The 16,875-nt window shown below is 46.5% G+C and overlaps 1 protein-coding gene across 1 annotated transcript; it reads right to left on the bottom strand.

The window, feature by feature from the left end:
- Positions 1-1,727: 1,727 nt before the first annotated feature.
- On the bottom strand, positions 1,728-16,073 carry maea (macrophage erythroblast attacher, E3 ubiquitin ligase). The gene is made up of 9 exons (XM_063000908.1): positions 15,978-16,073; positions 10,169-10,354; positions 9,266-9,469; positions 8,009-8,131; positions 7,288-7,364; positions 7,090-7,198; positions 5,907-6,040; positions 4,825-5,020; positions 1,728-3,713 (listed from the first exon to the last, which is right to left on the bottom strand). Exons 1-9 carry the CDS (start codon positions 16,071-16,073, stop codon positions 3,618-3,620), a joined length of 1,221 nt encoding a protein of 406 aa, XP_062856978.1. The 3' UTR covers positions 1,728-3,617.
- Between the last annotated feature and the right edge of the window lie 802 nt (positions 16,074-16,875).

Here is a 16,875-nt window from a genome sequence, read left to right as displayed (position 1 = left end):
TCTTCTCGTCCATTCATTCATTAAAAAAAGCGCTTTATTTTTATTCATGGTCACCAGTCCATCACAGTGCTAACACACACACACACACCCAGGGACACACCCAATTTTGTACCACCAATTATCCTGACTGTGCGAGTTCCAACAGTCCAAAGACGTAGACACGGGGAGAACATGCAAACTCCACACAGAAAGGATTCCTCTGGAATTGAACCCAGGATCTTCTAGCTGTGAGGTGACCGTGCTACCCACACCACCCACCTCTTCTCGTCCAGTCTGGGTGAATCCAGGGGTGTCCAAGGTTGTGAACCCTCAAGTATATTTAGGTCCTTCTCTATCTCCACGCAAACCCTGACCAGATTGTGTTCCAGAGGCTGGTGTGCACTCAAACTCACCCTATTTATATGTGTATAGATGATGTACATTAAGGAACTTTACAACAGAAGATCTGCTGTGGATCAAACCGGTGATGAGGTGAATGTGGCACAGCATAGTGAATCGAACCCTTCTGTGCCAGTCAAAGTTCCCATGCAACTCCTGTCCACCACTGAAAGCACCTACAATGAGGATGCAGCCATCGGACCTGGACATAGGAGCAACGGTTGAAGGTTGACGTGTGGACCACCAACAGAAGCTGAAGGATCTTCTGGTCACATCTTAGTACCAGATTCTACACGACTTCTTTAGATGTTTAGCAGGTCAGAGCTGTTTTGACAGTATATTAGGTGGGTCTTACTCCTCCACCCTCACCGCTTGTAACCACAATATACACGTGTGGAAACGTCCTCATATTTTACAACCCCAAATCAGAAAAAGTTGGGACAGGAGGGACAATGCAAATAAAATAAAACACAAGAGTTTCTTACATTGACTTTTATTTGATGTCAGACAGGATGAAGCTGAGATATTTCATCTTTTATCTGCTCAACTTCATTTCATTTATTAATAATCATCCATTCCTGCATTTCAGACCTGCAACACATTCCAAAAAAAGTTGGGACAGTAAAGCATTTACCACTTGTGATTTAGTGTTTCAGCTTTTATTTTATTTTAAAAGACCTGAATGCTTATTCATCTGACCACAATCAACGTTTCCACTGTGTGATGGTCCATCCTAGATGCCTCCGAGCCCAGAGAAGTGGACGCCGCTTCTGGACATGGTTACCATGAGGCTTCTTTTTTGCACAGTAAAGTGTTAAGTATGATTAGTGCAGTAACTCTGTATTGTAGAGCTGATAAAGGTTTGATAAACTAATCCCTCACCCATGTGGTTATATCAGCTAGTGTTGAGTGGAGGTTCTTGATGCGTCTGAGGGATGGAAGATCACGAGCGTTCAGATTAAGCTGCACCCTCCACCTTTACACACTGAAATTCCTCCTGATTCCTTGAATGGTTTAATGATATTCTGCACTGTAGAGGGAGAACATGCAAATCCCTTCCGATCTTTCTTTGAGGTTCATTGTTTTTAACCATTTGAATCATTTTCTCACACATTTGTGGACAAACTGGATCCTCTGATCATCTTTACTCATCAGAGACTCTCAGCCGAACCTGGATGCTGCTTTTGAACCAAACCATGATCACAATCACCTGTTCACATCACCTGTTTATAATCACATCATTATTTAGTGTTTTTACTTCATCCATGTTACCTTCTGCAGAACGTCTTTTTCCCAAACCTGATCTGTGCTTCTAAATCATCCTGAATATGAAATGAAACCAGACAGCGTGTATTCAAACATTTTTATTTGACTAAACATGAACAACCCGACTACTCTAGAGTACACACATGCAGGAGGAGGATCTATGCAGCTTACAATAAAACAGCACGTCCGGAAGCAACTCGCCAAAACAAAACGAAGGAAATAAACTAGCTAGCGGTGTGCTTTCAAAACTCTGAACCTAGACGAGTCTGATCTAGAAAACGTGTGCTTTACAAACACAGAACAGTTCAGCACTGTCGGGATTACGGTGAGATGATTATCTGAAGCGGGACTGAAACGAGAACATGGAGCCGCCTGGAGAGCCCTTACAGTCAAGATCCAACTCTAAACGGGAAGACGATCGGTGTAGGGATGGTGGGTAACACGGGACGATGGACAGGGTGGGATGAACGATGGGAATCGAATCTGAGATCCAGACACCGGGGACTTTGGTAATCGAACGTGTCCTTATGTAACCCAAACGAAAACGTCCTCGTACGAGGACGGAACAGTTTTTTGTTGCTTTTATTACTGATAAACTCTGATGGTCTGGTGTTTCCTGAACCATTTAATGTTCAGTCTGCAAAAAGCATGAACCTCTGGACTGGTGCCTTCAAAAGTCAAGTGTGTGGGGTGAAGATCTGATCATGTAAGAAAGGAGGACGGTGTGGATTCTTGCTGATCCGCTTAGGAATGGGTATCCTGTAAAGATCACACCAAGAGCACGGTGCCAAACCATGAATTGTAAACACCCAAGGATTACACAGCCTGAACTGGGACTGGGAATAAGAAACACTAGTGTGGGGAGGTGATGCCAAATCTATACACAGTCCAGGGGTTCACTTACTTTCCCCCCAACCTGAACTGGGAATAAGAAACACTAGTGTGGGGAGGTGATGCCAAATCTGGGCACAGTCCAGTCCAGGGGTTCACTTACTTTCCCCCCAGCCTGAACTGGGAATAAGAAACACTAGTGTGGGGAGGTGATGCCAAATCTATACACAGTCCAGGGGGTCCCTAAATTCCCCCCCCCCCCCCCCCCAACCTGAACTGGGAATAAGAAACACTAGTGTGGGGGGGTGATGCCAAATCTGGGCACAGTCCAGTCCAGGGGTTCACTTACTTTCCCCCCAGCCTGAACTGGGAATAAGAAACACTAGTATGGGGGGGGTGATGCCAAATCTGGGCACGGTCCAGTCCAGGGGTTCACTTACTTTTTCTAGCAACTTGAAAGTGAATTGTTAAATTTGGCGGTTCGTCCGGGATCCTGCTGGACTCGAGCGGGCGTGTCTGGCTTTGGTCGCGTTTCGGCGTGTGATGTATGGAATGAGGGCGTCGGCGCCTGTGCCGGGATCTGCTACGGTATGTAATGTAAAGTCTAAGAACCTTCACGACTAGTTACCCATAAACCACCAGGTCTCTCTATACCTACGTAATGCCACTGATGCTACTACACGTCCTGCCAGGTGACTGCCAGGGTTACTGAATTAAATGTGTTGGATTCCACGCAAGAAATGAGAAAACGATACTACCATCACCACCCAATCACAATCCGGCTAAAAAACGCGGGCCGACGCCCTTCAGACTCGATCGAACCGGTCATTTATTATTTATTTTTTAAACACACTAAAAAGGCGGAAGCCGTTCGGAGCCGCGCCGTCGAACACGAGCGGTACACAAAAAGCCGAAATATGACCGAACACCTCCGGGGAATCACACACCGAGGCTCGAGGCGCTTCCTCGGTTACGGTTCGGTCGACAGGTTCGGGCCGAGGCAGAGCAACTGAAATCAGTCTGATGGAACACGGGCTGGCGAACACGCGCCCCCCCGTCGGGTACAGATCGTTTTGGGATTCGTGGAGCCCGGGGCGGCGGCGTATTTTTAAAGAGCAGAGGAGCGAGCTCCGCACCCCTCATCACATGATGTAAACCTTCTCAGCCTGGGAGAAGTTGAAGACCTCTTTGGTTCTGGGGCAAATCACCTTATCGTCCTGACGAATCGACAGCAGAGACTGTAGGAACAAAGAAACGACTATTATTATATTATTATTATTATTACATTTACAGCATTTAACCTCCTTGTTTCTACACTCACTGTCCATTTTATCAGCTCCACTTACCATATAGAAGCACTTTGTAGTTCTACAATTACTGACTGTAGTCCATCTGTTTCTCTACATGCTTTGTTACCCCCTTTCATGCTGTTCTTCAGTGGTCAGGACCCCCACAGGACCCCCACAGAGCAGGTATTATTTAGGTGGTGGATGATTCTCAGCACTGCAGTGACACTGACATGGTGGTGGTGTGTTAGTGTGTGTTGTGCTGGTATGAGTGGATCAGACACAGCAGCGCTGCTGGAGTTTTTAAACCACCTCACTGTCACTGCTGGACTGAGAATCGTCCACCGACCAAAAACATCCAGTCGACAGCGCCCCGTGGGCAGCGTCCTGTGCCCACTGATGAAGGTCTAGAAGATGAGCGACTCAAACAGCAGCAATAGATGAGCGATCGTCTCTGACTTTACATCTACAAGGTGGACCGACTAGGTAGGAGTGTCTAATAGAGTGGACGGTGAGTGGACACGGTGTGTAAAAACTCCAGCAGCGCTGCTGTGTCTGATCCACTCATACCAGCACAACACACACTAACACACCACCACCATGTCAGTGTCACTGCAGTGCTGAGAATCATCCACCACCTAAATAATACCTGCTCTGTGGGGGTCCTGTGGGGGGTCCTGACCATTGAAGAACAGGGTGAAAGCAGGTTAAAAAGTACAGTCAGTAATTGTAGAACTACAAAGTGATTCTATATGGTGAGTGGAGCTGATAAAATGGACAGTGAGTGTAGAAACAAGGAGGTGGTGGGGCTTGAACCAGCAACCCTTTGATTACTAGTCCAGCACCTTAACCACTAGGCTACAGCTGCCTTTTTATTATTATTATTATTATTATAAAGACAGTTGTGCCTGAAGATGGAGCTGCACATTACACATCAGCACCGTTACAGTGGGGTTACGCTGAATTCTGCACCCTCGACCAGTGGCACCACCTCTGCAGTGATGGTGAGCTACCCCAGCACCCACCCCATCACGATCGCGATATGAAAGCGTCCTGTACTCACGTTATGGCCGTACACGTAGCCGTTAGGCAGCATCATGGGCGGGTTGTTCTCGTTCATCACCTCGCCCGAGATCTTACACACCAGACGAGAGTTGGCACAGTGGGCCATGGGCAGAGGCTGAGCCAGCTTGTTCAGGGACTTGCTGCACACGGGGCAGTCTGGGTTCTTGGAGGATCCGTCCTCTTTGTAACACTGTCTGTGAGCACAGAGTCAAGGGCGCCGACGTGCACCGTTTTAAATTAGGACGTGATTAATGAATAGAAAATGCGTCTCGAACCACAAACTAAACATTAAACGGTGTTAAAAATTTACCGCTCAGGTGGCGCAGCGGTAAAATACACTAGCACACCAGAGCTGGGATTTCGAATGCATCGAATCGAATCTCAGCTCTGCCATCCGGCTGGCTACATGAACAATTGGCCTGTTGTTCGTACAGGGAGGGAGCCGGATAGGGAGCTCATAACTGATTCAATTACGCCCTCTGCTGGCTGATTGATGCCGTCTGCACAGAGTCGAGAAATAATGCTGATCAGGGTGTGGCTCTCCGTGCACAAGGCTGATCCGCATATGAACAAGCCTCGTGCAGGTGAAAAGAAGCGCCAGCCAGAGTCCAAACAGTTCAAGCTGTTTTTTTTTTTTTTTATCGTATTTCTGCATTTTCTCCCAGTTTATCGTAATCAATCTGTCTCCCCCTGCTGGTGGATCCCTGATTGTAGGTGAGGCGGGTATATTGCTGCTCACGCCTCCTCTGACCCGCGTGCAGCCCTTAGCGGAACCCCACTCTGCACAGGCGCCTCTATCTTCCCATCAGGGTCCTTACACAGCGTTTGAAGACCTCGCCTACATAGTCCGGTCATCTCTTCCTAGCAGAAACGTGTCTGCTGCAGGGACCGGCAATTATTGTCCACTACATGGCGCCCAGCCGACCGGTGGCAACGCAGAGTTTAGAATCTTGGTGCTGGTGTGCTAACGGAATCTCCCGCTGCACCACCTGGGCGCCTCAAGCTGTTTTTTAAGTTTAGACACCCCTGATTTACGTCATTAAAACTCTTGCTTTCTGAATAATATTACAGGAAGGATACGGGGTCTTGATGGCAGACAGTCCTGCCTGCAGGGTGATGGTAAACACAGAGTTGTTTCCCAGCTGGTGTAACCTGTAGTTGTCGTATCTGAACTGCTGGATCAGGATCTTCCAGCGTCCTGGATCCAGGAAGTCCTGTCAGAGCAATCAAGTGCTTAAACGTCCCAAACTCAGCAGTTTTTGTCATAAATTCAACCTAGATCAGATCAGTTCAGCAGCAAACACTTTCAGATGTGTTATACGGCAGTATTTAAGACATTTTATTAGTACAGAGGAAACATATTGCTAGTCATCGTGTAAATGAATGTAATTTCTGTAACAAGAAGGTTCCAGTTAAAAGCTTCAACTGATACGTTTTGTTTTCATTACAGAACAAAAGCGCTCGATAAATCACGGCACAGCGGCCAAAATCCCAAACGCGGCAAAAACCATCGTAACCGCTGCTTACCTTAGCTTCTGTTCTTCCAGATGCTATTACATTTATAAGCGTGCGTCCCATTAGGAACAGAATCCGTTATTTTGTAAACGTGCTTATAATTAAAAACCTCCAAACTTTTCCCGGTGGTGAAGTAAAACAGGAAGTGGTTAGAAAGCCGATCGAGCGTTTCATTACCGCGTCATCTGTGTGACGCAAACCGAATAAATGCAAATAACAGCATTTCTTACTAACAATTACAATCAGAGGCTCTGATTGGTTTTCAACCATCAGCACCGATTCTGTAGGAGCGTTCCATTCACCCTGGTCGTTCCTGTGAAGTGCACTACGTAGGGTACTCCACCATTTTAAGTGAGATTCTGATCCAGAGGTAACGAGAGTGTTCAAATGAAGTGAACTTCAGACTGTGTAGGGAGTAGGGAGCGACGCTTCATCACTACACCGGAAGCTGCTGGAACATTTACACATTGTGTGTGTTGTGGGTTAAGACGGCCGGAGCGTTATTATTATTATTATTATTATTATTATTATTAGAGAGCAGAAGCTCTTGTTGTTCACGAGTCATTTTGTGTGAGTCCGAGTCGAGTCTGAAGTCGCTGTGTGTGCTCTGTGCCCTCGTGCAGGTTACCAGACAGCAGAGCGGATGTTTTGGGACGGTCTCATAGCTGCTACTGGTCGGGATTTCATGACCGGATTATTTCTGTTCGTGCTGAATGTATTTGTTTACTGTCCTGTTCAGAAATCGTACCTTATACGGTGAAATGTGAGTGTCGGAGGGGAACGCCAGCATGCCCATCACATGCCGGACGTCGTCCAGCTGCCCGCCCTCGGCCTGGCTGAAGTGTTTCCTGGCATGTCTGTATGAAACACGGGTTACTTTTATTTTCCGCTTGAATAAACACACCATGCGGGTTAAAAATTTTGGGTTCTGTTTGTGTTCCGGTACCTCACGGCGTCCATGCGTTTGTTCTGTCGAATCAGCTCGATGAATTCCTGGATCCTTAAACTGAACTCCAAACAGCTCTGAGAACAGAGGAGCACAAGTGCAGGTTAACACCCCCTAATATATATATACCCATCAGGCATAACATTATGACCACCTTGGACCCTGAAGGTGTGCTGTGGTATCTGGCACCAAGATGTCAGCAGCAGATCCTTTAACTCCTGTAAGTTGTGAGGTGGGGCCTCCATGGATCGGACTCGTCTGTCCAGCACGTCCCGCAGATGCTCGACTGGATTGAGATCTGGGGAATCTGGAGGCAACAACCTCAAACTGGTTGTTGTGCTCCTCATGCTCTGTGGCGGGGAGAATCATCCTGCCATCAGGGAAGCGTCTCCATGAGAGGGTGAACACGGTCTGCAACGATGCTCAGGTAGGAGCTACGTGTCGGAGTAACGTCCACATGGACGGCAGGACCCGAGGTTTCCCAGCAGAACGTCGCCCAGAGCATCGCACCGACCCCGCCGGCTCGCCTTCTTCCCCATAATGCATCCTGGTGCCGTGTGTTCCCCGGGTAAGCGACACACACACACGCACCCGGCCATCAGACCAGGCCGCCTTCTTCCATCGCTCCGTGGTCCAGTTCCCATGAATCCCTTTCACTGCGAGTTAAATCAGTACATAAGCCATCAATCAAAGAGAAGCTTCGACTCCGACCACGTCTTACCTTCATCTTCCGCAGGCGAGACTTGTTGTCATGGCACCAGGCCAGGCAGGTGGCGGTTTCCTGTCTTTCAAGAGATTCTTCCACCTCCTTCGCCGTGAGGAACATCTCGATGTTCACCAGATCCTGATGGAGGAATACGTGAAGACAGATAAACGTCTGATCCTAATCAAACGTGCTTAGTGCTTAGTCTTAGGGTCTGTGTGAAGACCTAGCGCTCTCTCACTCTACACCACGTGTCGAACTCGAGGCCAGATCCGGCCCGCCACGTCATTTTATGTGGCCCATGAGAGCTTAAGAGACGTACGATCGTAGAATCCTACATAAACTGCATCTCTCACAACGCATGACGATTATGTGACCCGCAAAGTGACCGCATCCCGCCACTAGATGGCGGAGTTTCCACATCAGTTTTCCAACAAGTGATGCTGAGAAATATTTACAAATCATCCCAGAATGTCCAAGAAGAGAAAGCGGTACTTGTGTCATGAGGCGCGTCTGTGGTAAAGGAGGACGATATAAATGTAGATATACGTTATAAATATTCAGGATAAATTTAACCTCCAAGAAAAACGACAAACTGTCCAAGAATTAAAAGGCGACGGCAATCACAGCAGGATACGTTACAATCGTCTCTTTGAGGGCCACCATGATGCTGATGTGGCCCTCGGTGAGAATGAGTTCGACACCCCTGCTCTACACGGACGCATTTCCCATCATCCTACACTCCCGAGAAGAGGGCGTGTCTAAATCCTTATCTCCCTTAAAATGCTCCTACTGAGGTTCTTAATTCTGAGTGATGATCTGACTGAATGACGAGGGAGCGCCGACGCCTCCTCAGCGTTGAAGATCAATCCCAGCATTCAGTGCGGCACGACTTCACTCACAAAAAACTACAAACATGGCGGACGAATCGATGCGGAGCAACCAACAGAGTTCTCTTCACATGTAGATAAATTATCATTGATGTGTAATCTGTATAAAGGTGTAATTATACCAGTGTGGGTTTATTTGTATATTGTGGCGTCAGGGAGAGTTTAAGCGTTTTCGGTACACGGAGGGAGACGTTAGCTTGGTAAGCTAAAACTGCGGCGACGCCCAAGTAGAGCGTCTAAATAATCTGATTATGAGCTCCATGTCTGATTAGAATCCTCTCTACTAAGGCAGCAGGTTTACCTCCAATCAGGGTTTAGTCAACGCATAAACGATTTTAAATCTCCGAGCGCGCTGACCAATGGGAGATCACCCAAGGTAACGCACCTCGATTCCGCTCTGTTTGGCGAGCTTGACGGCGGTGTTGTAGTAGCCGCAGCGCAGCAGGTGCTCCACCATCATGCGGTCCATGCGCTTCCTCTTCCACACGCTCACGTTAGCCGGCTGGTCGCTGCTGTGCTCCTTCAGGTGTTCGATGCGCCTCTTGCAGAGCTTGGCGCTCTCGTCTTCGGCCTGGATCGACTCGGCCGCCTTAAAAACACATCGAAACATCAAGGGTGCAAATGGATTTAAGGTGGACTGGTAATACAGGAATGTTCATGTCAAATTCCCAAATTCCTCTTTTGTAATCATTTATCATTTTAAATAAAATCGTTCTCTTCACAGCGTACGTTTACAAGCAGGGCTGCTAAAAATGCGTCGACGTCAATATTTTAAGTCGCTGCATCGTGTTTAAAACTGTGTTTATAAAGGATCCTGTTTAATTTCTACATCGTCTCCGTTCATATAAGCGTTCATATGATTCCCTCAGCACTACTCGCCGTGTGCAGGACCTCAGTCGTATCTGCTCCGGTCACTAATTGGCGGCATTAAGCGCCGTCTTAAAAAACGCCGTCTGCAGCCGTCAGAGGACGATTGTAGAGCTTTCAAAGAGAAGATCAAAGTTCTCCACGACCCAAATCATCCAAAGTTTGGTGATACTTAAACCTGGTACAGAACTAAAAGCTGGTTTGTTCACTGTGTAAAGCTTTGATGGTACCACAGCAGCACCGGCGCCGTGCTGCACGTCTATATCGTTTCATTACGCTTCTTAATCGTGGAGATCTTTTAATCGACTAATCGGCAAAATAGTCTATAGATTAATCGACAGAAAGATAGTGGTTAGTGGCAGCCCTGTTTACGAGCCGTTCCAAGCTGCGTAACCCTTCACACCTTCATCATGGACCTCACCTTCCTTTTGAGGGCGCTCAACTTCTCCACCACGCCGTCCAGCAGCGACACCACCGAGTCCACCACGGGGAAGGAGCTGCTGAGGGTCTTCTCCAGCTCGGCCACCACCATGGTCACGTGACTCGTCTCCCGGTCGATGTTCTTCTGAGCCGCACGGAAGCGCTTGTTCAAGGTCTCATAAGGAACCTGCAGGGTAGAACGTGTATTCATATTTATATACAGTGTATCACAAAAGTGAGTACACCCCTCACATTTCTGCAGATATTTAAGTATATCTTTTCATGGGACAACACTGACAAAATGACACTTTGACACAATGAAAAGTAGTCTGTGTGCAGCTTATATAACAGTGTACATTTATTCTTCCCTCAAAATAACTCAATATACAGCCATTAATGTCTAAACCACCGGCAACAAAAGTGAGTACACCACTAAGAGACTACACCCCTAAATGTCCAAATTGAGCACTGCTTGTCATTTTCCCTCCAAAATGTCATGTGATTTGTTAGTGTTACTAGGTCTCAGGTGTGCATAGGGAGCAGGTGTGTTTAATTTAGTAGTACAGCTCTCACACTCTCTCATACTGGTCACTGAAAGTTCCAACATGGCACCTCATGGCAAAGAACTCTCTGAGGATCTTAAAAGACGAATTGTTGCGCTACATGAAGATGGCCAAGGCTACAAGAAGATTGCCAACACCCTGAAACTGAGCTGCAGCACAGTGGCCAAGATCATCCAGCGTTTTAAAAGAGCAGGGTCCACTCAGAACAGACCTCGCGTTGGTCGTCCAAAGAAGCTGAGTGCACGTGCTCAGCGTCACATCCAACTGCTGTCTTTGAAAGATAGGCGCAGGAGTGCTGTCAGCATTGCTGCAGAGATTGAAAAGGTGGGGGGTCAGCCTGTCAGTGCTCAGACCATACGCCGCACACTACATCAAATTGGTCTGCATGGCTGTCACCCCAGAAGGAAGCCTCTTCTAAAGTCTCTACACAAGAAAGCCCGCAAACAGTTTGCTGAAGACATGTCAACAAAGGACATGGATTACTGGAACCATGTCCTATGGTCTGATGAGACCAAGATTAATTTGTTTGGTTCAGATGGTCTCAAGCATGTGTGGCGGCAATCAGGTGAGGAGTACAAAGATAAGTGTGTCATGCCTACAGTCAAGCATGGTGGTGGGAATGCCATGGTCTGGGGCTGCATGAGTGCAGCAGGTGTTGGGGAGTTACATTTCATTGAGGGACACATGAACTCCAATATGTACTGTGAAATACTGAAGCAGAGCATGATCCCCTCCCTCCGGAAACTGGGTCGCAGGGCAGTGTTCCAGCATGATAATGACCCCAAACACACCTCTAAGACGACCACTGCTTTACTGAAGAGGCTGAGGGTAAAGGTGATGGACTGGCCAAGCATGTCTCCAGACCTAAACCCAATAGAACATCTTTGGGGCATCCTCAAGCGGAAGGTGGAGGAGCGCAAAGTCTCGAATATCCGCCAGCTCCGTGATGTCGTCATGGAGGAGTGGAAAAGCATTCCAGTGGCATTCTGTAAAGCTCTGGTAAACTCCATGCCCAGGAGAGTTAAGGCAGTTCTGGGAAATAATGGTGGCCACACAAAATATTGACACTTTAGGAACTTTCACTAAGGGGTGTACTCACTTTTGTTGCCGGTGGTTTAGACATTAATGGCTGTATATTGAGTTATTTTGAGGGAAGAATAAATTTACACTGTTATATAAGCTGCACACAGACTACTTTTCATTGTGTCAAAGTGTCATTTTGTCAGTGTTGTCCCATGAAAAGATATACTTAAATATCTGCAGAAATGTGAGGGGTGTACTTACTTTTGTGATACACTGTATATATGACGGGGTTCTGTTCGTTATGAAGCAAACGGAACTCTCGTTTCACTTCCACTTCCTTAGAAGGTTTCAGATACCAGATCTGATCCAAAGCATACTTCGTCGTTTTTACCTAACCAGACATGACCTACGACGAGCTTCCCAACCGTCCACAGTCGAGCGAGTTGTACGTCACTGTGGGCTTAGAGGCTCCTGATGCAAACAAGCACAGACTACAGACTCATGAAGCGGATAATAAATGATAAAGCATGATGTAGATGAACCCACGTGCCTAAAGCAAGGTTCAAAATGTATTTATTAGGATTATAACGTGATGTTTCACACTTTGGTTCCATTCATGACAGGAACGGTCGTTACTGCTCACACAAGATCCATCTAACACAGTCATGGACGATCTCCAGTTCACCTCACTTACACTTAAGACTGGACATACAGACCGTGATTAGATCAACACAGTATACCGATCAGCCATAACATTAAAACCACCTCCTTGTTTCTACACTCACTGTCCATTTTATCAGCTCCACTTACCATATAGAAGCACTTTGTAGTTCTACAATTACTGACTGTAGTCCATCTGTTTCACCCTGTTCTTCAATGGTCAGGACCCCCACAGAGCAGGTATTATTTAGGTGGTGGATGATTCTCAGCACTGCAGTGACACTGACATGGTGGTGGTGTGTTAGTGTGTGTTGTGCTGGTATGAGTGGATCAGACACAGCAGCGCTGCTGGAGTTTTTAAACACCTCACTGTCACTGCTGGACTGAGAATAGTCCACCGACCAAAAACATCAATAGCGTCCAGCGTCCCGTGCCCACTGATGAAGGTCTAGAAGATGAGCGACTCAAACAGCAGCAATAGATGAGCGATCGTCTCTGACTTTACATCTACAAGGTGGACCGACTAGGAAGGAGTGTCTAATAGTGTGGACGGTGAGTGGACACGGTGTTTAAAAACTCCAGCAGCGCTGCTGTGTCTGATCCACTCATACCAGCACAACACACACTAACACACCAGCACCATGTCAGTGTCACTGCAGTGCTGAGAATCATCCACCACCTAAATAATACCTGCTCTGTGGGGGTCCTGTGGGGGTCCTGACCATTGAAGAACAGCATGAAACAGATGGACTACAGTCAGTAATTGTAGAACTACAAAGTGCTTCTATATGGTAAGTGGAGCTGATAACATGGACAGTGAGTGTAGTGCTTATCTAGCTGAATGAAGCGTTTATTCTGATGATTAGAATTGATATCAGAAAATGATCAATACTAATAGCAACACCATGTAAATCCACCACACCTACACAGCTCTAATACAAGGGCTGGACAAACTGGACCATTTACAGATGCAGTACATGTGATAAAATAATGCAATCATTATTTAAAGCTCTAACTGAAGTCTACAGAATCATGTCTGTACCAGGATCCTTGCTCTGCCATGTTAAACGTGATGCCAGACAGTGCATGGCATTTAAATTCTGCACACACACACACACACACAGCAAACAATGGCACTGAAAATGGCCCCTAGTTTGGGCTAAATGACACCCATTTAACAGAAACAGTGCATGCATCTGACCAGATCCTCTCCTGCATGCCCAGATCCCTGGAGGAGAAAAGCAGTGACGCAGAGAACAAAAGTGGCACCCGGGCCATCGCATGTGCTGGCATGATCAGCGCCCAGATCGCGACGTGAACACCAAGGGTGGGTTCTGTTCTCCCGAAATGAGCTGGCATGCAGGGTGGCATGTTAAACGCGACATGCATACACACCCTGACGAGCGGAAGTGGCATGTCCTGCCATGTCAGACGTGTGCATGTTCTCCCAGCGACGTGCTGGCTCGATCTGCGTGCAGCCCCGCCTGGCTCGGTACTACAGAACCAGCTAGAGACACACCGAGTCACACCAAAGAAACTTGCTAAAGCCGGATTTACTATGAAGGTGGCTGGCACAGGGTGGCTGGTACAGGGTGGCTGGTACAGGGCACAGACAGCGTGCTAACTACCAGCCATTCACACACAGCGCTCCCAGTTACGTCATGTTCACCAGGAGCTGAATGGCCCAATACTTTTGAACATCCAAACCTTATAACAAGACGAGTCGTTTTTTGGGGGGGGAGCGAGATATCCCCTTTAGGATCTTTATTTTAGCAGGTAGGTGCTCAGATAACCTGCACCTTTCTGCAAACGCGAGCAAAAAAAAGACTAGGAGTCGACACACTGAACAGGAGTCGATTCCTAGACTCCAAGCGCTAAATTTCAAGAGCCGATACACGAGTCGATTCTCCGACTCCAAGCGCTAAGATTCAAGAGCCGATCAGAATCAGAATCACTTTGTTTGGCCATAATGCACATGTATGATACACCGATCAGGCATAACATTAAAACCACCCCCCTTGTTTCTACACTCACTGTATATTTTATCAGCTCCACTTACCACATAGAAGCACTTTGTAGTTCTACAATTACTGACTGTAGTCCATCTGATTTGTTAGCCCCCTTTCATGCTGTTCTTCAATGGTCAGGACCCCCACAGAGGCAGGTATTATTTAGGTGGTGGATGATTCTCAGCACTGCAGTGACACTGACATGGTGCTGGTGTGTTAGTGTGTGTTGTGCTGTATCGACTCCAAAGATTCCTCACTAAAAGAATTAAATCCGGCGTTCACTCCATCTACCAACTACAGAAAACCGGAGTCGACACCAATGATTCATTACTAAAGGAATCAGAACCAGAGTTGATTCCTATATGTACCAATAAAAGAGTCGACTCCAACGAGTCGCTACTGAATAAACAAAGAAACAAAAAGATTCGACTCCAACGATTCCTCACTAAAAGAATCAAAACCGGCGTCGACTCCTATACCTACCAACTAAACTAAACCGGCGTTGACTCCAATGATTCATTACTGAAGGAATCAGAACCAGAGTCAAATCAATCAACCATAGTCGACTTAAATGATTCCCCAAGGTAGAAATCAGAATCAGAGTCGACTCCAATAATTCTCTAACATGGGAATCAGAACCAGAGTCAACTTAAATGATTCCCTAAAGTAGGAATCAGAACCAGAGTCAACTTAAATGATTCCCTAACATAGGAATCAGAACCAGAGTCGACTTAAATGATTCCCTAACATAGGAATCAGAACCAGAGTCGACTTAAATGATTCCCTAACATAGGAATCAGAACCAGAGTCGACTTAAATGATTCCCTAACGTAGGAATCAGAACCAGGCTTACCATAGGAATTAGAACCAGAGTCGACTTAAATTGACTTAAGTCAAGTCAAATGATTAATTACTAAAGGAATCAGAATTAGAATCGACTCCAAATTCTACTACAGGAAGCAGAAGCTGAAATATTCTACCTATAGTGAAGGAATCAGAATCAGAGTCGACTCCAACATCTACTACAAAACGGAGTCGACACCAATGATTCATGACTATGATGCAGAACCGAAATCGACTTTAAAAGAATCGAACTATGAAACAATCGAATGACAGTCCGTATTTATAGGTGTTTTACTTTACTTTACTTCTGTATTTAATAGTTTATAATAATGCAGTAAACACAACAGTGGTAATGTACATTTAATAGTGTTTATACTACAAATATATACATTAGTGTTACAGTGAGTGGACTGGGTCGCAGTTCCGTGTTGGCTACTTTAACTAACCAAACAAAATACAACCTGTAACCTGGCTGTTGTTTTTATTGGAATAATGTTAAAGATCATCAGTATCTGGTCACCATTAATCCTCCTTCTTCCCCCTCAGAGCCCCGAGTTGTTGTGCTAACTAGTTTAGCTTTAGCTCCTGTATAAAGCCGAACTAAACCTCATCCTGCCGACACCTGACATCTAATATAAGCTCCGATCTGGACTCACATAATAAAAGCTGAGCAGTTTTAATCAGCGTGCTGTGGATAAGAAACAACACGAACCTTGAGAGTTGGATATTCCTGGACCTTCAGAGCCATGGAGAGCTGAGCAGCTGTTTCTTGCACCGCCATCTTTGTTATTGGAAACTCAGCGCGCATGCGCGGTGCTGAATGAGGACTCGGACTTGTTCCTCTGTTGCCCTTAGTGCGGCCTCAACTGCACCAGATTCATGTGTTGACCCCCTGCAAAGCCATGCAGATCTTGTTAGAACCATTTCATGCTGTTCTTCAATGGTCAGGACCCCCACAGGACCCCCACAGAGCAGGTATTATTTAGGTGGTGGATGATTCTCAGCACTGCAGTGACACTGACATGGTGGTGGTGTGTTAGTGTGTGTTGTGCTGGTATGAGTGGATCAGACACAGCAGCGCTGCTGGAGTTTTTAAACACCTTACTGTCACTGCTGGACTGAGAATAGTCCACCAACCAAAAACACCCAACCAACAGCGCCCCGTGGGCAGCGTCCTGTGACCACTGATGAAGGTCTAGAAGATGAGCGACTCAAACAGCAGCAATAGATGAGCGATCGTCTCTGACTTTACATCTACAAGGTGGACCGACTAGGTAGCAGTGTCTAATAGAGTGGACAGTGAGTGGACACGGTGTTTAAAAACTCCAGCAGCGCTGCTGTGTCTGATCCACTCATACCAGCACAACACACACTAACACACCACCACCATGTCAGTGTCACTGCAGTGCTGAGAATCATCCACCACCTAAATAATACCTGCTCTGTGGGGAACTACTAATTGTAGAACTACAAAGTGCTTCTATGTGGTAAGTGGAGCTGATAAAATGGACAGTGAGTGTAGAAACAAGGAGGTGGTTTTAATGTTATGGCTGATCGGTGTAAGTAATAATATTATTATGTAAAATTCACACATTATCAATATAACATAA

This window comes from Trichomycterus rosablanca, chromosome 8 (assembly GCF_030014385.1).
Source record: "Trichomycterus rosablanca isolate fTriRos1 chromosome 8, fTriRos1.hap1, whole genome shotgun sequence".
In the NCBI taxonomy this organism is placed as follows: domain Eukaryota; kingdom Metazoa; phylum Chordata; class Actinopteri; order Siluriformes; family Trichomycteridae; genus Trichomycterus; species Trichomycterus rosablanca.
Note: the sequence above shows the minus strand (reverse complement) of the source record. Positions and strands in the feature narration are given on the sequence as shown.